This window comes from Amphibalanus amphitrite, unplaced genomic scaffold (genome assembly GCF_019059575.1).
Source record: "Amphibalanus amphitrite isolate SeventyFive unplaced genomic scaffold, NRLGWU_Aamphi_draft 000453F_arrow, whole genome shotgun sequence".
In the NCBI taxonomy this organism is placed as follows: domain Eukaryota; kingdom Metazoa; phylum Arthropoda; class Thecostraca; order Balanomorpha; family Balanidae; genus Amphibalanus; species Amphibalanus amphitrite.
Window position 1 is genome coordinate 214,803 of NW_024881947.1, and position 24,149 is coordinate 238,951.

Sequence of the window (24,149 nt, forward strand, 5' to 3'; positions counted from 1 at the left end):
TTTTCGCATAGTTTGCACATAGTTTACGCACTTCCCGCATCGTCCCGACGAGTTCACGACGACTTCACGAACAGTTTACGCATAGTTCACGATCCGGTCACGAAATTTTGTCGTGACCAAAACTTTGAACATTTCAAAGTTCTCGCCCCGACATGGCACGAAGTCACGACGAGCTAACGCACACTTCACGCCAGTCTACGACTAGTACGCGCACGGGCACGATTCGATTCGTGCCAATGCGTGCCATGAAATCGTACAAGTGTCAGGGCCCCTTAACACCTTCAGCCCAGTACCACGGCCCCAGATGGAACACTCACGTTTACAAGCTGTGCGCGGCCGGAGCCGGTTGAACCCGGGACGGCAGTGGCACGAGGACACGCCATCCTCGGTCTTGCAGCGCTCGTTGTATTCCCGCTTACACGTACTGTCGTCTCCGACAATGCAGGTGTCGATTCTGGTGAAACACAGCAGATCAGTTAATTACAACTTCCGAACATGTGCTAAACGTGAGCGAGAACACGCAACGGCCAGAGGGTTAATGCGGCAAAACAAACTTTCTCTTCCGTGCTCTCCTGTAGTTTAGCTAGATAGGTCCTATGATAACTGTAACGAGTACTTGAAACTAAGCTCATAAAAAGGAAAAATAGCGCTTTGGACGTTATTATGTTATGTAAGCAGACAACAGACGGCTCGTAGATCTATGTGCGCAGACTAACCGGATGGGCGGTGGCGACGGTCGCCGCCGCTGCCCGGGGTACATTGATGCTGCCTGCTGGGGCCACTGCTGCTGCTGCTGCTCCGGCTCGGCTGCCGGCTGCTGGGGCCACTGCGGCGGCGGCCGGTAGCTGGGCTGGGCGCTGGGCCGGTAGCTGGGCTGGGTGCTGGGGCGGTAGCTGGGCTGGGTGCTGGGGCGGCGCTGGCCGGCGCCGGGGCGGCGCTGGCCGGCCGGAGGGGCGCCCGGACCCAGCCCAGCGCCGACCGTCTGCAGGGAGAGAGCACGGTCAACGGAGTGGTCGGTGGGGATATTGTAGGCTGAACTTCTCACCACAAATAAACTGCTAGCTGTTTGGAAATAAGTTTCCGTTTTGAATTCAAACAGGTAGAGACAAATTTAACAACCCATAATAGTAAAAAGGAAAAATAAGCTAGAAAAAGAATCACTTTTCATTTTTTGTCAAAATCATCATAAAACACAAGTGATCTCCCCAGGACCTTTTTAGCTACCTATCTTATATTTTTATCAGTCATCTGACCTGGCTCTTATCCGGCACACCCATCAGTTTTCTGTCTGACCTGGTAGGTGCCTCCGGCGTTGGTGTCGGTCGGCGCCAGGTCAAAGTAGGTCCGACGGCCGTCGATCGACACCACGTTGTTGACCGCGTCCGGCTCTGTGATGATGTCGCCCGGGCCGCGCAGGTTGTTGATGTCCACTGCGAACAATGCATTTTTTAAGATATCGATATAGACGTCTGTATGCTCGCACAGAATAGGAGTCATCCCACGAAATAAATTAATTTCTATGCACAACATTCTACTTCTTTGAAGCATGAATTGCGAGTGATTGACTGCATAACTTTCCACCTATAGTCTGTTTTGTCGGAGAAGCACGCATAAAAAAATACTACTCTCGCTAGACGAGGAAAATTCAAGTGAAGGAATACGCTGACCCTGGAGCTCGACCGCTGGCTGACATCTTTTTTTTTCAAAATGAACAATTTTCGTAACAATAAGATCGAAGCGTAAAAACGGCACCTCGGATGTAACTTATTACCAAAGACAACCAAATGTTGCGACTCTAACTCGACTTACCGGGTATGACGTAGGGCTGGCCGGAGGGCGGCTGGGGCCGCGGCGGCCGGCGGACGGGGCCTCCCCCGAAGCCGCCCTGTGCCGCCGACACGGTGATATCGAACACATCTCCCAGCCGCTGGGCGTTGATGACCTGCGGCCGGCCGATCTGGGGCCGCGGCGGCCGGCGACGCGTGGCATCCACCACCACTCCGGGCCGGGCGTCCAACACAGAGCCGGGGAAGGTGCCCGCCGGACGGGACGAGAGCGGGGGCGTGGCGGACGAGGACGGCCGGCCGGGCCTCGCGGGGCGGTCCCCGAGCTCCGGTGGCGAGCTCTCCGAGCCCGACAGAGGCACGTTGGCCGTACTGGGGATCTCCACCCAATCGTCCCGTATGGGTGTCTCCTGGGTCGGTTTCCGCTCAGGGACCCGCTCAGGGACCCGCTCAGGGGTCCTCACAGGTGTCCGCTCAGGGGCCTTCTCTGGGGCTCGCTCAGTGGTCCGCTCAGGGGTCCGCTCTGGCACCCACGGTCTGTCCCGCACCGGCCCCGGTCCCGGTAAGCGCGGCGGGTCGTCAGGCGTGAGATCGCTGTCGGCAGGACCGACCGGTCTCGGCGCTGGGGTTGTCGTCACGGTCTCGTCAGCCGTATTTTGCGGCGGGGTCGCGACCTCTTCCGGTCGCGGCGCGGCGCTCGGGCGCGTTGTCACCTCCGGCCCGGCTTCCGTGGTGGTTTCTCGCTCCGTCGACTCGACTTTCTCCTCGGAGCTTCCTCCGTCCGCGTTGCCCTCCGCTGCGACCGCCGCCTCCGTTGTCTCTGCCTCCGTGGCCGGCGGCGGCGGAGGCGGTGTTGTACTCGGCACAGCAGTGGCGACCGGCGCCGCTCCGCTCGTCGCCGTCGACGACACTGTCGACGGCGTCGGCGTGAGCGTCGGCGTCGCGCTGGGCGCCTCACTCGACAGCTGATCTGTGACGACCGTCTGTCTCACTGAGGTGCCCACCGTCGGTGAGACCGGATCGTCTTTGAACGGCACCAGCCTCTCGGGAAGCGGAATACCGACGGCGTACGGCGCGATCGGCGGTCGCTGGGGTCTATTGGACGGCGGCGGAGGGGGCCGCTGGCCCGGTCTTGGCCGCAGCGGAGGCGGCAGGTGACTCGGATACGGTCGCACCGCCGGGCGCGTTTTCACGGGCGGCGCCGGCCGGTTCTTCACGGGCACAAACTGCTGCGGCGGGCCGCGGTTGTTGATCCGAGTGGGCAGCGGCCGGTCGCCACCGGGCCGCGGCCGGTGGCGGTTCGGCCCCCGGTCGGGAGCGCGGTCGGCCGGAGGGCCCACGAGCCGCACGTTGTCTCCGAGCAGGCTAATGATGCTGCTGAGCACGCTGTTGACGTCCGGCTTGCTCTCTCGGCCGGTGCGCGGCTCGGCGTCAAAGCTGGCCTCCGGCTGCCACGGCGAGGCGGCCGTCTGTCGGGTGGTGGTCGCTCCAATGACGGTGGCCGCACGAGCCTGCCGCTCCGGCTCGGTACGGTCCGAGGTGTCCTGAGTACCCCGCACGGATGGCGTCACTGAGCGTCTCACCCGGTCCGACGGCTGCACCAGCGAGACAGGCACTATGGACAGACGCTGACCTGACCTGACCTCCAGCGGCGAGAGGTCAGCTGGCGCCCAGGCGGCCGGCGAATCGGATATCACAGTGGCACTGGTCAGCGCGGGACTGGAGTCCCCACTGATCTTGCCCTCCACAGCACTGTCTGATGAGGCGGCGACCGCACCTGCCGCCACCGTATTGTCCACAGCACTATCTGAGTGTTTATGGTCACTGATATCATCGCTCAGTTTCAATCGGTTACGAACCGGCTCTGAATTTGGAGATTCTCGGGGAGATTCCACGAGTGTTCCGTCTATTGAGAGCACGGCTTGTCTTTGTGAGTTGGTTGATACGTGACTGGCTTCCAGAAGACCTGAAATAAAAGAAACGTTTTTTATTATTGCCATCGAGCAAAGCACTTATACTGAATAAATGTAGCGAGCCTGAAATTATCACACAATTCACACATGGCTTGTGGGTGTCCAGGTCACATCGCAAAAAGACAAGTCACACTAACAATTATTCAGTGGGAACATATATGCCTGGCCATCGCACGACTTCTTCGCCGCATTTCCCTCGGTCCCTAGCGCTGACACGGTTAATCCCACCCGGTGATTACACGGCTGACCTCTCGAGACGCGTGGCCACCCTGCCTTCCAAACAACGGTTCACAATCGACCCAGGCTGTGGTTTGGACCTCCGCCGCTCACAATGCACCATTATTCGATAAACTCCGGTTTGAGCTCTGTTCATCCGCTTGTGCGTCCACAAGTCGCATACACAGGAGCGACCTGTGGGCGCGGACCGACCGCGCGGCAGCGGTGATATGTTTTTGTTCGGGAATTGAGGTCGCCACTGCCGGTGACATCAACAGAGAACAGGACACGACCACCGCGGTGGTGAGAACCCGCGCGAGTCGCCACGGTGCGACGGGTGGGTCATGGGTGGCTGCCGCCCTCTTTACGTGCGTGACACACACACAGTTCCTGAAGCTACTCAGAGTGCAGTTGAAGCCATGACAATGCAGTGAATTCCAGTAACATCGGCACTTACGCATCACTCAACCACTGCAATATTTCATTCATTTACTGCGGAAATGGATTCAGTGATGACGGACTCTGCGTTAATTCACACAATAAATCATCTAACTCTTCTCTCGCCAGCACGCACATGCACACGCCAGTCACTTATGACCGCATTTCTGAGTTTCGAGGAAGCCCGAACAAACGCGTGGTGTGTGCCCTCCGCCCACTCAAACTCCAAAGTCCGGGCCTTATCCTGGAGCCGCCCGCACTGTTTGACGGCTCCATATAGAGCCGGTGCTGGGACCCGTTACTCTGTGTGTAGGGTAAGGGCGGGTAAGAGTACGCGGGCGATAAGAGTACGCATCAGCTGTTTTGGTTGCTTAGCAACGCGGGCTTGTCGAGTTCATGAAGTGACATGAAGCCGCCAGTGCGTGCTTGTCACCAACGGAACGTGGGCGTTGAGCGGTGACGCTGTTGAGTTTAAGGCGATGAATATTATTTTCGAGCGTTATGATATTATTATGGTATGGTACAATAATTTTGATACTTGGCAGTTGAGATAAGGTACATTTCCGTGATTGTTGTGGGAAACTTGTGAGGTTATCTGGGGAAATACTGTGCAGTGCAATATTCTGTTTGCGAAGTTTTGCACAACGTTTCGGGGTTGTTTTGTGCGCGAATTGCATGTACGGTAAGAGGACGCACTGTTCAGGAGGGTAAGAGTACGCAGAATTATACATTAAATCGAATATACAGAAATATGAAATTATTAATCTATCGTTCAATGACGTTTGTTTTGTAGGTATATCATCAATGGAGCACTGTGATGCAGATGCGTACCCGAAATTCTTCCAAATACGAGTTATTCTCCCTTTTGATTGTACATTTTTTTTTTAAGAAACACACGACATGATTATTTCCTGATTTATAGACTTCAAAGATTTATTTTATGTTTTTCTTTTTGGATACTAGAATTAACTTAAATGCCTTCTGAGTTTGAAGTCAAGCATTTGGACAGTACAAGCTGCATAGGTGTGTGTTCATATGCTTGCGTACTCCACCCGCCTGGCGTGCGTACTCTTACACACCCCAGGCGGTAAGAGTACGCAACTGCAGCGGTTCAGAAAATGTCAGTTTTAGACCACTTCCATTTACGCTGAAGGATCGTTGCCCCATGGGTTGATGGCTAATTCAATGAACTTTAATATTCCCTATTTGCGATTTCTTTCTTTCAAATATTAAACAAATGAGAGCAAGAAATCCACTAAGTGCGTACTCTTATACGACTTCACCCTATAACCCACGAGCCGCTGGGGGGGGGGGCATAAAGTTGCCCCCCCTTTACGTTTTGTGAAATATCTCCGAAACCTGATGAGCTACGAACGTGAAACTTGGCATAGCTTCAAATGAATACCTAGGCAATGTTTGAGGAAAGTTTGGTGGTTGTAGCACCTAAGATGACGTCACAGTGACGTCATAAAGTTTTGTCGTTTTCCGATATGGACCGTTTCTGATGACGCTGAGCATGAAACTCGACTGTAAATGAACTAGACAGCACCTGCTGTCATCCTAAAACATCTTACTACACTTCCATCTAGTTTCTGACCAATAATCGGCCCTTTATATTCGGTCCCATATATGTGCTGTATCGTGAGGAATATGAGAGTCGCAAATCTATAATTTCACTTATGACGTCACTATGACGTCATTTCAAATGGGATCGACACCAAATTTGGACACAACCTCGGCTAGGTATTCAGGAAGATGTGTGCAAAGTTTCGCTTCTCTATCTCTTCGCGTTGCGACGATATCGTCGCAGAAGTAAAGGGGGGGCAACTTTATGCCCCCCCCCCCAGCGGCCGGCGGGTGGCGCGGAGGCCCAGCGGCCGCCGGGATAACACATGACGTACCTCGCAGCAGCGTGTCGTATAGCGCGTGTGTGACGAGGCGGCGTCACCACCCGCTGAGATATAATACACCGCACAGACCGAACGGTTGGAGCCGTCACACACTCGCACCAGCAACAACGTTGGTTCGTGGCCTTTCGATGAGCTTAAATGTATGAAGCTCATTTTAGCTAGCTTGCCTAATTAGCAGTGATGCGCTTCTAATTGATTGCAAAACTATAAGGAATAAGTAGGTACTAGCATTGATAAGTGGATAGTCGACGGTGGTCAGTGGATAATGGGTAGCCTGTAGTGGATAGATGTGGATACTGGACAGTGGATGGCCCGGGGATGATCAGCCGCCGGCTCGCCCCAATGTGTGCCGCTCTAGATCGCCGCATCGCTGACCGCCAGTGGACAGAGCAGCTGTTCCAGTTACCGGGCCAATGCCGGTCCAACACACCACTCGCGTGAGACTGGTGGTCCCGTTCCCATGGGCCTGACCGCACCCGCCACCGCCGCCGCCGCCTCGCCAAGAACTAACGGTGAACGATGGCGTGTGCTCAGGTATAATCTATAGCTCGGCTGAGGATGATAAAGCGCTATACGCACTACGCAGCTCATCTCTCCTGCATGAATGCCACTTTTAAAACGAGAGCGAATGACTGTTACATCTTTTAATTGAATTTCACCGATTATCGTTTCCCTTTAATTGTGCTCACTTTCTATTGGTCGACATTTAATAATAGTACATTTCCAGCGTAGTTTTGGGTTTCTATTGGTCCAATAAAAGGGCAATTCGCACCACTTCCATCCGTGTGACGCGCAGTAATGTTTCTTCGCGTTATCAGCAAGGCCGTCGGAGAGAAAACCGCCACGGAATGGCACGGATATTGGCGATCAAGGTGCGATGTGCCTGCATTTGAATGGTCACAGTGATGCAAGTCCGAGACCTCTTCCAAACGGTGGTTACACTATGCTAGGTGGTTACAAGAAGAGATGAAGGCAGGACATTAAGTCCTGCTTACGCGCTTTACTTTTATCGGTGGCAATTTTTGCGACTTTAAACTGAAAATGACTTGATCGTGAAACATTGAATTGAATGTCATTTCGCTAAGTTACTAGTGGTGCTTATGTTGTAGTGAAGCTGGTGTCACTTCATGGCGTTTCCGCTTTTTTCGCCGGCGTTGAGTCTGCAGGTCAACACTCGACAGCCACTATCCCGGGCGTGCCCAGGCTTGCCAAAAAACGTCTTCCGTTATCAACCGGAGGAAGTTGATACAAATCTGGCTCTGGCTAATGCAAAAGTCTTTGCCACATCGTGGCCACTTTCAGCTACCTAAGTTACTAACTTGACAAATGTGTTACAGGTTACCATCAGTTTCCTTTGCTCGATACCAATTTCATCATTTGCACGTTCACTGATATCGTTCACATTCTTTTAGGTGCAAATCGACTCGCTGCAAATGAGGAAATGAGCTATTTCTTCAGAATGATGTCATTTTCCTGTCACTTGGTGTTAGGTAAAGTCGGAACACATTTCGAGCTCCTGCTGGGACCTATAATGTCAATGAGAACACCCACAATATGATTGCACCGTCACACGACAATGTACACAAGCCAGAAATGCCCCACTTGTCTTTGTTGTCTGCCTTTTCATTCCCAACGGGTAGTCGAACGAACAAAAGTGTGTTGTCATCGCACCTTGCCATGGGCTATGGAATGGAAGCAAGACGTCTTGCGTGGCTGAAGCTGAATGGGCTGGCGGCTATTGTCGAAAGAGGACATCGAAATGTATCATTGACAATTTTGGAAGCCACGAAATCGGAATAATTGCTTCCCTCTATTACAAGCACTGAACTTCTGGCAAAATTTAATGATGCGTACATTTAGCTGCAAAAAGAAAGATACCCAAGGAAATACAGCAAGTGGAGTTCGATCGGTCGGGTAACGAATAGTTTCAAGAAGATAGCCACCCCAGCAGCCACCCACGTGCTGGGGTGGCTGACCCTGAGGCGGTTGACCACTGTCACAGACCCGAGACCACCGTCACAATCTCTGACTCTCGGTCCACGTCCGCTGTCCGTCACAGAGGCTGTTGGCCGCGATATAACCACCGTATCTGATTCACGGTGGCAGAACAAAGCCTTTATCCAGCGCGGTTTCGACACCGGACCATTTGGCGCACAGCCGCGCAGGGGGCTGCCACGGCTCCCTGGGCATTGCGCAGACAGAGAGCCAGACTGCGTGCCATCAGAGGGGTTCGAAGCCGCTGAGCTCCCATCGGCCATAGCGCGCCTGGTAACAGACTCACAAGCTCTCTCGATGTGTGCTGCTAATAAAATAGTACCTATTGTATCTGTGTCTATTTTATCCATAGCAGCTGTACATGGGGCATTCCACGTCAAATCAAACAAAAATCGGCTGTTTTGCACCTTACCATCAGCGATTTCATTATAAATTTGTGAGCGAGTTCCTGTGTGGCCCCGGACATTACATTGATGTTTTTTGCACATTCTGACCACAGGTCGTCTAAATAAAGGGCATCAAATTTTTACAAAATGTTGCATCTTTATATTTTTGAACGACCATAACTTTGGTTGTACCTGTTTGATTTGAATGAAATAAACCTTACTGTTTAGGTAATTTCTTAAGCATTTGTTTAGAATTGCACCTACTTAAATATATGACCTTGAAATTTGCTTAACTCTGTTCTTAAGCACAAATATTGAAATAGCAAAAAACACGTCACCTTCGATTTGGCTCATTTTCATATATTTTATTGCCTACCATATTCTTAACAACCTGTGAAAAAATTAGAGTGGGCCATTCATAAGTTTTGAAGAAAATTGCACATATGCAAACGTATGTTAGCACGCGCAGTAGAGGGGGAAGAACGAATTTCGCCCACCCCTCCTGTTTTTCGCCAATATCTCATAAGATTAATGCGAAATTAATTATGGCTACCTGTCAAGAATTGAATTGGACATCTCATCGTGCAAGCAATAAGAAAATCGGTTCACAACTGTTCTAGTAATAGCGGTGTAAAGTGAACATCCTGTCGCCGCAGCAACGCGGCGGCTCGGCAGCCGGCGCCGACCGCTACGCGCCGCCTGCATTGTAGACTGTGCCGGGACGGAACGGAACGGTTCCGTCTTTACATCGCGCTCCCTACCGCTGATTACGTTCGATTCGCGTCAAATTTTGTGAGAAGACTAAGAAATGTACAGGCAATCTTATGATGAAAGAATTTTGAAAACCGGTTGGTAAACAATTGAAATATAAACGTGTAAACACAAAATTGTGATTGCTGCGTTTCCCGCATCGGCCGAGCCCGCCTCAGCCGGCGACATGTTACTCTTAGCAGGCCTCTGACTGCCATATTTATTATTGGATTAACTAGAAATTCCCCATACATATTAAAAATGTATGTTCTTTCGTATAGTGGAGATAAAAAGACGTGAAGATATCGTTGCGTGATAATGTTTTCGTTGAATTTACTTCATGATGCATTTCCACACGGCTCAAAATTCACCGCAAAATACCGTTTGCCTGACACTTTTACTATGGAACGTAAATGCTTGACTACGATGACTATGCATTTCCATTCTCGCAGAGTTTGGGATATCACTAATCAGCAATCATTCATTTCAGAAAGTGTACACAAGCAAGCATGTCTTGACTCTGTCTTTCAAGGTCACGCGCGGTTGCGTGATGTTGATGCATGAAAACGGCGTTTGCCGCGAAAGTTATGAATGGCCCACTCCAATTTTTTCACAGATGGTTAGGAACATTGTGACGGTCATAATATGTAAAAATTACCCAAATCGAAGGTGACGTGTTTTTTGCTATTTAAATTTTCCTGTTTTAATTCAAGGTCAAATGCATTTCAAGGTCACTTCAATTTAATTTTATAATTAAAAATCAAAGCCTTATCAATTGCCTATAAGATCCTGTTAATATCATTTTGATACCAGAAAAGGAACCAGAGTTATAGCCATTTAACAAATTGATGTGTGGCATTTTTCGCTATATTCGATGACCTATATCTCAGCGATACGTTATCAAATTTTGAAAATATTATACGTAACTCAGTTTTGAACCATGCCCAGTCTGCCTACAAATTTTCAGAAAAACCGAAGGGGATGACGGATTTCGGTGTTTGATTTGACGTGGAATGCCCCACATACATACTCGAGGGCAGCGCTTTTCGAGGAGCGCTGTGGCCCGAAGGTTTGGACTTTGAATTGTGAAAAACGCCCGCCCGCCGGAAAACGCAAACACCGCAAAACGCGCAAAACGCACGCCCGAAACGCCAACGCAAACGTCGCAAAAAATAAACAAACGCCCGCCCGTCTAATGTCGGGCACAATACCCATAGCACTAGATAGGCATCATGTGGTTCATTATTCACGTTGCCACTTTCACCTCAACCCTGCGTACTCCTAACGCCCTGGCACGGTGTGCCTAGGTTCTATGGTATCATTTTGCAGACACCGGCGTTCATACTTCCCGTCGTCATAGACATTTCCGCGCGTCACATGTCTATGTAAATCACCGGTAAATATCCTATGAGGATCATATCCGTGCTTCAAACATCATCATCTCAGCACTGCTGCGTCACTGATGAAACCATTGACATCCACGGCCCACGCACCTTCAATGCTCACCTCTATCCTAACAGCTGATGTGGGGAAGGGGAGGGAGCTCTCGGAGGATAGGGGAGGGGAGGGCTCGCCGACGCACCCGTCCGCCCGCCAACTTTCACTGGCGAGACGGACCGGTCGCTTCCTGCGGCGCTCGGTCGGCGAATCGGGCAGGGACGCTTTCTGGGTCATGCAGCGTGACTCAGAAACGGGGAGCCGAGGCTGGCGGTGCGGCGGCTGGCGGCGGGCGGCAGGCGCCGGGCCGGTAGCCGGTGGGGGGGGGGGGGGGAGTGGGGGAGGGCAGCGGTCAGCTGGTCGCTGAATATCAGCTGACCGCCGGGCCGGATGGAGCCAGTGATGAAACACGGCAAAACCTGGGCCTTCAGCGATTTCAGTAGGTGGTTGGCATCAATGCAATTCACTGTTTTATAGTAGTGACGACATCGATCCGTTTTATTAATCATTTGAGGCAGCTGACGATTGTGATCGAACGTATACTCGTTAGGGGCCATAAGAGAGGAAGATGAATAGTGGTCCTTAACCCTAGAACGCCTAGGGGGGGGTTGTATCAACCCCCCTGAGGTTTTTTCAAAGTGCACGCTAAACGGCTTGTCGTAGCGGGCTGAAATTTTCAATACCCTCTGGGGCAACCTTTGCGCATCTTTTGCCGAAAAAAAAATTGATCGGGTCATGTCAGGTCACGGAGTAATGACGTCATAAGAGGTACAGCCTCCGGCCGACAGTTACCAAACGTGTGCGCCGAATCCTTAGGTTTTCTGCCGGTGATACCCACATTGTTTGATGGATCATGATGAAACTTCCCATGCATGTTGGGGCAAGCATTGGCTATCGTGTGGTGCAAGAAAATTGACCGGGTCAGGTCAGGTCACGGAGTTATGACGTCATAAGAGGAACAGCGTCCGGTACTATTTTTGAAAAGCGCCCGAACCACTATTTTGCTAATTCTTGTCACCTCAATGGGAATATGCAGCAATATTAGCTTCTATAAGGAGCAAATTGACCTTCCAAATCCAAAAATACAATCAGATTTCAAAAATTTAAATTTTATTTTTTCGAATTTCTGCCGCCGACTGTGACCTTGCCGACTTCCGGCGCTCCCAACGCGCCATTTTTAAAGCTAGGGAAACGAAATACATACCAAACGATAGAAAATTGATCAAGGAACACGATAGTGAAGGTTTCAAGTCGATATCTCCCACCGTTTTGCCGCAATCGCCGCGGAAAGTTGAAAAAAGTCTATTTTTCCGAAAATTTGACCTTTGACCGGTCAAAAGTAGGTCAAATGTTGACCTAGGACCAAAAAATATACCACCAATCGCGAGATCTCGTTGAGAGCAATCCGTTGGTTTTTCCGCTAAGCTCTACGACCTTCCGTTTCGAAACGCCAGGGGGGGGTCGTAACAACCCCCCCCCCCCCCCTGGTCGTTCGTGTTATGAGAAATGGCCTGGTCGTGCGAGGGTTAATTAATGTGCCTCGTTTATAGATGAATGAATGGCACAAGCTAAGTGTGTGTTGTTGGAAATAAATGTTCCTTTCGTGCGCAGGAAATGCCATCCGGCGCGGAGCATGTGTTGTTTACGGAAGTAACTATGTACTTACATGAAAGCCTTGTATCAAACACGAACTGTAACTCTGGCGTAATACCAGCTCCTCAGAAGAGTAATTAGCCACATTGCGTGATGCTATAGACTCTCACCGAGAACTGAAGATGTGTTGCATGTCAGAGCTCGGCATTTAATGATACTTCCCGAGACAGATCCCTGCTTTCCGGTCCGACGCATAAGAAAACACTCCCCCAGGCGCCTCGCTGTCGCGTGTGGAGGCGATAGCGACTCTGAAGAGTGGTCTACAACAGCCACGGTTTCTCGATAATGCTTGTTAGATGGCCTGATTTGGGTGCTGTCCAGATTGCTGTGAAGAATATGGGAACATCAGCTCTCTCGCTGTTTCACATGGGAATTCGATGAATGAGAAAGTGTGTCCGATGGTCTTTCCAACCTAGCCGCTCGTATCTCTGCCCTAATCCTGCCATAAACTATTGCCTCTCAGAACCAGCCGCTCTGCCTTTCTGCACCGATCCTTTTAGAGTCGATTGTCTCTTAGAACCAGCACCTTGCCACTCTGTCCTGATTCTGCAGCGTTTCCAAGGTCTGCAGGTCTGTAGTGTCTCGCAGAATAGCGTTCCCAAGGTCTGTAGTGTCTCTCAGAACTAGCATCTAATCTACATATACCCTTATCCCAACCCTATGATCCTCCCAAAGTGCGTTGTCTCAGAGCCAGCCCCTCTGCCCCCATAACCTGATCCTTTCAGAGTCTATTGACTCTAAGAATTAGCCTCTCTTCCCCGATCCTTGCAAGAGTCTACTGCCTCGGAGAACCAGCCTCTTTGCCTATCTACCCTAATCCTGTCTCAGTCTATTGTCTCTGAGAACCAGCCTTTCTGCCTGATCGTTTCCGCCGCCGCGGTAGGTTACCGATGGCACTGGCCGGCGCCTAGCGGTGCTTCATGGTTCATTCATAAGCGCCCTGCCCTGGTCCGAGCTGGCCCAGCGCCGGTGATGGCTCGGTGTGGGTGTGACCCGTTGACCCAGCGGCCAGCGGTACCACCGCCGCTGAGTTTTCGGTGCGGTGGATCACGGAACACGGCACACCTCCGTGGAGTGGAGTAGCCGGATCAACCGGTCGGGATGGGAAGGGAAGACAAAACCGGTAGCAAAGACGGTGACAGGCTCAGCGAGGTTTCTCTCCGGAAAAGGACCAGTAAAAGTCGCCATTCGGACAAAAATGTAGTCCCTATTATTGTGTAGAACTAAACACAATGCTGATGTTAGTCACTGATGTTAAAAAGAAACATACTTTGCAATTTTGCCGACACAACTGTTCGACCGAATCTTGCGGTCAAGCGCACTGGACAAAGACCGATATTAACAATGACGATACTTATAAACCAAATTTATGTTTCTTTTCGCGCTTCGCTGAACAAATAGCCCAGTGGGTGGTGCAGCTGGTCACTAAGCCTAATTATACTGCCGATATTGTGAATTTCTCCAGCTGATCTCACAGCGTCCAGGCTCCAGCCAATCGAGTACGCCCGTCGCCCAGGCCATGTTGCCGCCTCATTCAGTAATTGCCTTTCACGGCTAGTTTCCGTCCATTTGATGGTGGATGGAAACTACCCATTTTATCTCATCTAGATGAAGTTTCTCTTCCATCCTGAGAGACTAAAAACGAATGAAATGTACTCAGTTAGACTGAAAACCTTGGACTAATTGTCTGTAGCCTGCAATGAAATCTAGAAGTTCAATTATCAAGCCCTTCATTCTGCACGAAATGAAGTGCTACTTAACAATGTGGACTCATGGTTCTCATGGCTGGTATGTCTGTAACGTGACTCAACAAAAACATCCATCAATCATCTTAATACCAAACATACTATACAACCAACAAAGGAAGTAGAAAAGTGGCTTTGTCATTATCTCTACTATCATCTCCTATATCACGAATGCCGGTGAAACGAGACCAAAGAAAGTCCCCAGATGGTGTCAGATATGCCATCAGTCTAATGGAGGTCACGCAGCACCACTGTTATCAGACGGGAGGGCTACCATATGCTGCCATAGAGGTCACAACTCCGCCCATGGTGATAGCTCAAAAACGCAGCGGCGGCGGGGCAGGTATATGACCCGTCGGTGATGGCCGAGATGTATGTGCACTTTAACGCAGAGCTCGTTAGGCTGGACGGAGCGACCATTTGTTGTTGGTTATTAAGGATCATCCAACTTATGAGCATGGGGCAGTAATGAGTATTTTTTGTTTAACTGAGCCTTGGTGGCCCGGAAAAATGGAAAAGCACATACTTTTGTATGTTGATCGCACGTACCGCTGAAATAACCAAGCGATAGCAGATGTCCAATGTATAACGCGCGCGGCATTCATGAAACGACAAGCTGTCTATATTCGCATTTGGTGGAAAAAATCATCTGACCACAACAAAGCAGCACTGCTCACGTTCTGTCACAGATGCTGCACCCAGAAAACACGACATTCACAGTGTGTCTCGATTATCGGGAGATCTCCCATTCTGCTGAGCCCTGTGCAAACAGCGTTTGACGCACGACTGATTCGCGAGCTCGACTTTCTCCGGCCGTTCCGCCGCCGCCGGGTCACGAGTCCGGCCGAGATCCCGACCTCGGAGGGTCGCTCTGACCTCCGACTGGAGCGGACGTGACCTGGAGCCCGTGACACGGGCTGCAGTACTGAGGGATGGAAAAATGTATCCCGTAGTGATACTAGGGACTGCAGATAAGTCAAAATGAAATCAGCGTGCTAGGGTGTGAGAAAAGTGTGTGAGAGAGAGAGATCAACGTAAAATCCATTTGGGGCAATGTTTCCACTCAACAGCAGCTCACAAATTTCGCGATATGCTGCAACTTAAGCACAAAACTTCCATTGCTAGCAATGGTTATTTTCATTTTTTAAAGCTGGTTAATTTTTAAAATGCATACTCACTCAAAACTCAAAGCTCTTATATTGAGCGGCCTTGTGTATCGTCAAGGCATCGCTCGCTGATCCGTTGCATATTTTTAGCACCCCTTGGCTCTCGGAACGCCGACCTTGAAACTCACCCCTTGCCGTTCCCTTCCCCATGTGGCCCACATTCAGCCAGGGGTAATTCACCGCCCAGTCCGGGCCACCGCCCGTCCTCGAGGGGAACGTTCTCCAGTCTAATCCCAGAGACCTACATCCTGCCCCTATAGGGGAGCGGACGGCGCGGGACAAGAGCCGGCCCGGGCACCAGGCCGGCCCGGGACCGGTAATTATCCGCTACACCTGGAGCCCGACTCAGCTCGGCACCCCGCCGTCCCACCTGAGGAAAACAACAGGAGCGCACCGCGCACGGGACGGTGTTTGCCAGCCCGTGTAGATAACATCGAGGAGTGATCTCAGCGGAAAGGCACGGCGGTGGATAGTCGACGGAATGCGTAAATGATCGGCAGACCGAAACGTATGCCAGGGTTATCGACCGTAGGTCAAGCAGGCAGTGCAAAGGTCAATAGAACAGCTCGTTTGTAGCAAAAATACAAGGCAAAAACGGCGCGTCATTAGAAGGCAGGAAAAAGTCATGCAGTGCGTCTCTTTGTTTCGGCCGTGACCTCCCTCAGGCTGTTTGTGCGCCTTATTTCTACTGGAATGCGGATCATAACTATTCAGCTGACAGCGCGTGTGGCGTGGGGTGGCGCGGGCGAGACAAACAAGACGCCTACTTCCATAGCTCGTGCTAACGCCAGCGGTAAAAGCTCTCCCTGCAGCCTGTAGCGTTGCCGTGTGGAGTAAAGTTGAACTCGACTACCGGAAATAATACACACACGTCTGAGAGAGGTGCCATTCAGTGTCACCGATAGCCACAGCACAGCGTGATCCGGGGACGCATCCTGTTCAAACCACCGTGAAAGTCGTGGTCGTACGCCCGCCGAACACTCACACGAACACAGAAATTTCCTCTGTGAAGTGGCTCAGAGCAATTCACACTGAACGTGTGGGAGGGAGAGCAAGAAACCGAGATGGATTTTCCGTCTCTCGTTCCTGTAGCGAAACCACATCTGGGTTTCGGCCGATCTGATCCTGCCCTGAGTGCGGATGAACCATAATTTCCTCACTTAACTACAGCACAAGACAGCGTACAGACGTCGCCGCGGCGCCGGGTCGGCGGCGGACACGCCTGGCTGCTACAATGGTATTCGGCAGCTACTTTCACATGGCTTTGTGCGGCTGATGTGGCCCGGCCCGGGGCACACAGATCCATCGCAATTTCAAATGTGGCCAAAACCTCGAATAACGACCATTTTTAAATTCCTTCAGTGAGTGATTTTTTAACACAAAACGGATTGAAGCATCTGAAATCACCTTCGGCATATTTTTTAACCACCTGATCTCCGCTCACCGCAGTCGTGAACCTGGAACTTCTTTGGAAGCGCATGGTAGACCCAAAAGACATGTGAAACGCGCGCAACTTTGAGTGACTGTAACATTGTAATAATTTGATCGAAACTGCAATAAATGGGCATCGCTGTGTTGCATGGTTCGTGCTGAAAATTTTGGTACCAAAAATAATGTTTTAGCTCGTCATCAATGCCATGCTAATTAGCAATGTTCGGGCACATGCATCACAGTCCGCATTTTCACTCATCGCATACTTGACAAAGGCCTACAAGAAAATCATCAATCACCCCCCAAAATTCGAATGGCTTAAAATGAGCCTGAGAACGTTCACAAACGGTTCCCGAAAGAATTAGCTGGGCATCAGTGGTCAAACGTTTGCTATGGGGGCAGAAGTGATGTGATGTCGGGCGGATTCGGCCGGCCGGCTGACCCGCGAGTCAGCGTCAGCTGTTGCTAGGCTGGGTCAGGGTCGACCGAGGTCAATATTGGCTGGTTGCCAGCGGGCGTCTGCTTGCATTTGGTGAGAGTATGAAAAGTGCAAAATATGAAATCAATCCGACGCGTTTTAATATGTGCACCTTTACTTTGAAAATTTTCACAAATGCATTGGAGGAAAAAAATCCACATGTGAAAAATTGTTATAAATTTAGGTCTATAACATGTAAAATGATGAGAGGATTCCAAATCTGGTCGCAAAATTCAAATCGGAGAACATTTGACTCCTGTTTTGGCCAAAAACTGTCCAAATTTGCCCAAATTGGATATTTTGCCTATTTTTGACGTTTTTTTTTGCCAAAACAGGGGTCAAATGTTCTCCGATTTGAATGTTACGACCAGATTTGGAATCCTCTCATCATTTTACGTATTATAGGCCCAAATCAGTAACGAGTTTTCATTTTTGACCTCCAATGCATTTTTGAAATTTTTCAAAGTAAAAGCGCACATAGTAAAACGCGTCGGAATGATTTCATATTTTGCACTTTTCATACTCTCACCAAATGCAGCCAGACGCAGGAAGGGAACCGATGATCCCAGACAAAAGTGTTTTTTTACGAGCCCTAAAATAATCCCTCTTCAAAATTTCGCGTATCGCAAAAAATGTGGTTTAAAATGGCAGAAATATTTCTCATTTTCAAAGAGCGTGATTCATCTGCTTTCATTTGAGCCCCTTATCACATCTCTAGCTTCCGTAGTTTTTGCGCTAGAGGTTTTGTCCACATTTGAATTCGAGACGGACCTGTGTGCGGGGCAGGGCGGCGCGGGGTGGCACGACGTGGCGGTGTGGTGAGGTCTAAAGGAACAGCGGCTGGGCTGATGAGCGGGAATCGGGAGAGCATTACAGGGAAAAATGTGGTAAAAATGCCGGGGTCTTGAGGCGAGCCCAGTGATAGTTCGGTTTGAAAGATGGGGAAAATGAAATGCTATTGACGATATTGATAATGTGCCCTAATATGATAAAAGCTCTTAAAATCGTGATATTTGTATATCTGGATCGATGACGAATTGAGTTCGGCCGATTAGTTGGTCAACGAATAGTGAAAAACAGAGAACGTAAATCTCACGTCACATGGTCCGGTTTTGGTACCACACCCGTAGTCAGCTCCATTCCCACTAACAAGAAAATCCAGTACATAGCCGGCTGGCCCACTGTTTTCTGTTGCCGGCGGCCGCCGCCCGAATTATGGTGCGACCAATACACACCATCAGGCCGGCGGCGGACGTCGCCCGGCCGAAACTCGGTCACCGGCTGCCGGCCGCCGACGCACTGAGTCATCCCTCATCGGTGACGGATGACGCCCACGGCGCCGCCACACCGGCTGTGGGCGCGTGCGTGCGGACACAGGACCTCACTGCAGGAGTGGGGTACAAACACAGGACGTCACTGCAGGAGTGAGGCAGTCACTGGGTATGTGGGCGAGTACAGGACCTCACTGCAGGAGTGGGGCAGTCACCGGGTGCGGTACGGATGCCGCTTTGTCTTGATTAAGACCTATGCAACAGACGTGTCACGAATGACAGTCAGGAGCAGAACTCATTCTGTAGAAACACTTCTGCTGGAAATCCGTAAAAGGAGCCGTTTGCTCCCAACGGAACTGAAGCACCATGGACCAAATTAGAAACAGACTTACCCAGAAAACATTGCCATAGCGATTGAGTTTCTCCTGTCGAGTTCGCCTGGGTCAGCTAACTGGACCAACCGGTTCAGATCAACCGTGAAAGTGGCTGGGGCACTGCAGATACATGGACCATGGCCTTATTATTAGCAATTTTTCATTGGGTGTCTTCATAGATCTCCGCTGGCTGTGCAATCTGAATGCATCGTGATCACAATGCATCGCACCAATGTAGGTATAAACAAGGGACTAGAGGCCCGTTCAAACAATCCAGGCATGATAAGGCATTTTTGTTTCAAAATTAATTGTTGTGGAAGCATTCAGTTTCATTTAAGATTGCGTAATTTCCAGCGATTGATATAATCACGCACTGCAGACTGTTGCTAGACCGTGGACGTTATGCGGAGACTGCAACGCAGTGTTGGTAGGTATTTGGGGAATGCAACTCCGCATAGGAACATACCACCTCAGCGGCCTCACAGCTGCGTGGTGGTGAGTTATTTGCCGTCTGATCAGTCATGTCATTATGAGCACAACAGCTTACTACATAGAGTCTTCTGAAGTTTAAAGAGCCATCCAAGCAAGTTTTCAGCATGCTATTCATCGCAGACATTTCAGTGATTCATATCCTATCACTCTGGGCTATGGCGAACACATCGACATCATTCCGGCATACCGACCAGCCCAGTCCGTCATTCCGCCGCCCGCGCCGGTCACTGCACACGGACGGTGTTTGCGCGAGGCCGGCGCACACTTTCACAAAGTCACACGTGACGGACCCCGCCGGCACCGGTGACCGTGACGCCGGACGTGACCGCGATTCCAGAGGTCTGCATCCAGCCGGAGTCCGGTTATCTGAGCAGAATTCAGCTGAACTCCGTACTCTGAGCTCTCGATATGTAGGTTTCATGGTTTGTTGGGCGCTATTCCGCCTCATTAGCGGAGGATTTCCCCTAATCAACATCAGTTGAGTTGACGCATCACTGCCTGCTTCAACGAGCGGAAGAGCGGCATTCGTCTCGCACTAGTTGTGTTATCTGACAAACGGTAACCGGTATATCCTGTCGGCGATCCATCTGAGGAAGGACAACACGACCCACCGTGAGCTGTTGGGGGGAGTTGTCGTTGCGCGTCGTGCCAGCTGAGGCAGCTGATGAAACGACTGATGAGCCACTGGTGGCGCATCATTGGAGTGGATGATGTCGGATGACTGTGAATGTGATGAGATGATCTGAGTGTAATAAATGTATATTATCGAAAAAAGAAAAAGAAAAAAAAGACCCACCGTGCCCCGTTGGAGCAACTGGTGCAATCACAGGTAGAAATCGGCCCGGACGCTCCACGCTTACAACTTCCACCATTGGAGACTGCTAACACTCATCACGGCTAGTGGAGCCTGTCCAGCTTCTCCCGCGGCCGCTGCTAGCGCTCACTAATGCCTGCACCACCAGTGGAGCCTGCTAACACCCACCCTCCAACAGTGGAGCCTGACCAGCTTCTCCGCGGCCGTCGCTAGCCCTCCGTAACACCCACTACCAGCGGAGCCTGTCCAGCCTCTCCTCGGCCGCCTCCAGCCCGGAGAGCCGAGCTGTGTGTAATGGGGTCAGCGGTACGGCGAGCTGGATGGCGGCCTCCAGGTCGGAGCGGCCGGCCGGCCTCCTCAGCCGGGACCGACGGGACGGCCAGGTTTCTCCTCTCTATGCTCGCTCGGGGTCGGCGCAGAGATAGAACAATGGTGGCCGTTCAGAGGCAGCCGATAAACTGACAGCCGTGTTATGCACGGGCGGCGGACTCCAAATGGTAATGAGGTATCGATTATGAGGGCCGTGCGCTTAATGGAGGCAGGTCAGCTGTTTGGTTCACCCGCGACGTGAAGGTGACATAAATGTTGGAAGAGTCGAGCTCCTAGTTTGAGATAGCTTTACTTTGAGTACCGGTGTACCTATGTTTGAAATGCCAAATTCAAATTTTCGACTTTCGCTACCCGATTGTCCTATATTTAGGCCAAATATAGGTCATGTTATACATTTGAGCACATGTTTTTCATGCATGTAGGATCAGACTATTTCGTCCTAATACAGGCAGAGGTGGCACTCCTGTGCTTAGCCCGCGACTCACCTGGGAGTAGCACCAATCCACAGCAGAGCACGAGTGTCCAGGAGTGCCGGCTGGATTTCCAGCGGCACTCGGGCAGTTCGGCCATCCTCCCGCACCACCGTGCCATCCTGTACTCCCCACCTCAGTCCGCACTCACTCAGGGCACTCACACCACGCGGCACTCGGACACTCAGACGGCGGCCATCGCGCCTGCACTGTCGCTCCGCCGCGCGGCGCCGTCCGCTCGCCACCGAATGGGAACAGGAACTCGGGCCGTGTCGCAAAGGCGGCCTTTCTCCCGGAGCCGCGCTGCCCCGGCCCACGTGACGTCACCGCCGGCCGCCGTGTGACGTCATATCGCGGATCGCGCACGCGCGGAGACGCCGCGGCCGATTGAAGATATTGGTGATGCTTTTGATACATGAAATGCTACTCTCAGTTTATATCAGAGATAAAAACAATAGCAATGTTCCTTGAGAAATCATTTGGCCCTAAAACATCGAGCCACTTGGCCGAGTGGATTGAACGGGTGATTGCATAATATTGCGTTCGTTGAGATAGTATCGACTTTGAATTTCGGACTTTGAGCAATAAGAAGTGGGATTTGTGCAACCGCACAATGATACTTCGACTGATACGACAATCCCTGTCAAAAGAATGAAAGGCGGCAATTGTTCGGAAAGCAAAATATACGATACTATGGACCATGCCAGCCAACAAAGGGATATAGAGTAGGTATGTTATAGGTATGCACATGCAGTCTTGAAAGCATGGCAAGTGGCAGGCACAAAACTCTTCGCTGTTTTGTTCCTGATTGACTATGGGCTTTGCGCCCCGCAAGAAAAAGGAGTGAAGGAATGATTGAAGACAAGTACTGCGGTTAATTTTTTTTTTGCCACTTTCGACCATTTTGGGCCTTTTGGAGCTATGAGAGGATAGTCAGTAGGGTAGGACTGATGGCTACGACCCACTGCACCGCACTGGTCCACCGCCGCGACTGGGCCCATCCTGCGAGACGGGCGATAAAAAAATGATCAAAAGTATATATTTCATTCAACAGGGGCCACCCGTGTATCAGCTGAATAGTGGAGGGTAGCCACCAGCTTGGGACGTGAATAAAAAAGAGCGGTTTCCCCTGACCATCGTTGACCATTGCGATGGGTTACAGCTCACAATATAGACAGCACGGCTGCCCCGGAACTTGCAATGCCACCGCTGCTCCGTCAGAGAGCGTGCCTGATCTCCGTCACTGACCTGTTGGTGTGCTACGTGCACCAGGCCGGGCCTTGTTCCCGTCACGGTCCCTGCACACACGACACTCCGAGTGGCACAGATCGGTTACGGGGAGAGCCGGGGCCGCACTTTGGCAACACTGCAACACTCGCTCTGGCAACACTCGCTCTGTGAGTCTGTGTGGTGAGACATGTCCGAATATTGCATTCGCATCCGAATCACAAAGGCCTCGGGTGATCGGTAGAAAGTGGGATATACATATATATTTCTGTTTCTAATTGCGCACACACACAGAAATATTGAGCGATGTCAAGTTCAATATACTCGTAAATAGTTCAAATAGCTTCAAAGTTCTGCTTCACGTAGTAAAATATCTTTAGTTTAAGTATTTACGTGATAAACAAGCAAGGTATCCGTCGCACAACGCCATAATAAGTAAAGGCATCAAGAATAAGTTTGTTTTTATACGACGTTTATTGGTAAACTAACAAACATCGGCAGTTTTATTACACCACACAAGCATCTTTACGCAAAACAGGATAATGTAACAGCATAACAGATGTTCAAATACCTAACTGATATGTTTTCATGCAAAGCAAGTGTATCCATAAGCGAATGAGTGTTGTGTCACACTGGTAATTGCGGTACACATCCAGAGCACCGTTCGTTTACGTCAACCCGTGTAAATTTAGCGAAATTTTGAGCTAAATGCTGACGGCGGCGGCGCCATTTTCGCAATCTGTCAGTTGTGCGCCGGGGACCGCGGGGGCCGGCGGGGGAGTGTTGTGGCTGCAGTGCGCAGAGTGAGTTTGCCCATTCTTGTGACATCAGTGAGATAAAAAAGTGCTGTGGTGTTTATCTAGTTGGATAATAGGCTGAGTAATGAGTGAATAAGTGAATAATAAGTGAAATACTGCATTGTGGTCATCGTCTGATAACTGCAATCAAGACCGAGTCGGAAATCTGAAGCGGAGCGACATTGGAGGAGCTGCTGGAAATTATCCAGCTTTGTCGGAGTGCTAAGGTGGGCTTGTAATTTTTCAACTGAGCTGCTGTCGTGTTATGAAAATAATGGATGCACTTTCATGCTTTTCTAGGGTTAATTAGGTATAGGTATGCTAATATTTTGCCAGATAGGCAACAGAGAGCCGATGGCTAATTAAATGAACGATAATTTTGGCACAGTGAAGTTATAGTGCATACAGATGACATATTTTTTATTTATCAATTACGGGCAGTTGACGGGAGACGGGCGGTGGCTGCGGCCTGTAGCGGCGCCCATGCGTTGTGAAATATCAGCTTATATACATCATAAGGTATATACGCTAATCTAACTTTTATTTCCGTCAGATGTCATGTCGATTCTTAATAATAAACGACAAACAAACAAACGTGTTTGCAGCATGGGGTAGGCATTGAGCATCACAATGTTTCGTTGCATTTAGCTAAGGCTCGCGGCTGGCGACAACGTCCCGCCGTGTGTCGCTTGCGTTACAAATTTTGCGGGCCCAACATTAGCTTTACCAGAAAAAAAATCGTTATAATAACCGTCATATTTGTGTAAATTTACCGCCATGAATTTGTGTACGATTACCACGCGAGTGTTCCTTTTGGTACTTTTTACCAAAAACACATATTGGTGCGTAAATGTAACGCGAGACCCGCGGTAAAGGTACACTGAAAGCGGTTCTCCTACACGATAGTGAAGCACTCCGAAGCTAGCAAAACACACATATAAGTGTTCTTTTACGCAGAAAACGGAGTAATTTTACACCAAAAAAATGTTCCTTTTGGTACTTTCAATTACAC

At 50.4% G+C, this 24,149-nt stretch overlaps 1 protein-coding gene across 4 annotated transcripts in view; it reads right to left on the reverse strand.

The window, feature by feature from the left end:
- The window catches only part of LOC122391769, a 50,149-nt gene extending 28,758 nt beyond the window's left edge, over window positions 1–21,391 (reverse strand). For 3 of the 4 annotated variants that reach the window (XM_043386005.1, XM_043386004.1, XM_043386003.1), the window contains exons 1-5: window positions 21,129–21,376; window positions 1,810–3,750; window positions 1,294–1,430; window positions 717–982; window positions 318–454 (exon numbers count right to left, since the gene is read on the reverse strand). In XM_043386005.1, coding sequence (XP_043241940.1) covers window positions 318–454; window positions 717–982; window positions 1,294–1,430; window positions 1,810–3,750; window positions 21,129–21,234 — 2,587 coding nt within the window. In that variant the 5' untranslated portion in view covers window positions 21,235–21,376. Of the gene's footprint in view, window positions 1–317; window positions 455–716; window positions 983–1,293; window positions 1,431–1,809; window positions 3,751–21,128 lie in introns of all 4 variants that reach the window. The other variant, XM_043386006.1, reaches the window with a different exon arrangement.
- Between the last annotated feature and the right edge of the window lie 2,758 nt (window positions 21,392–24,149).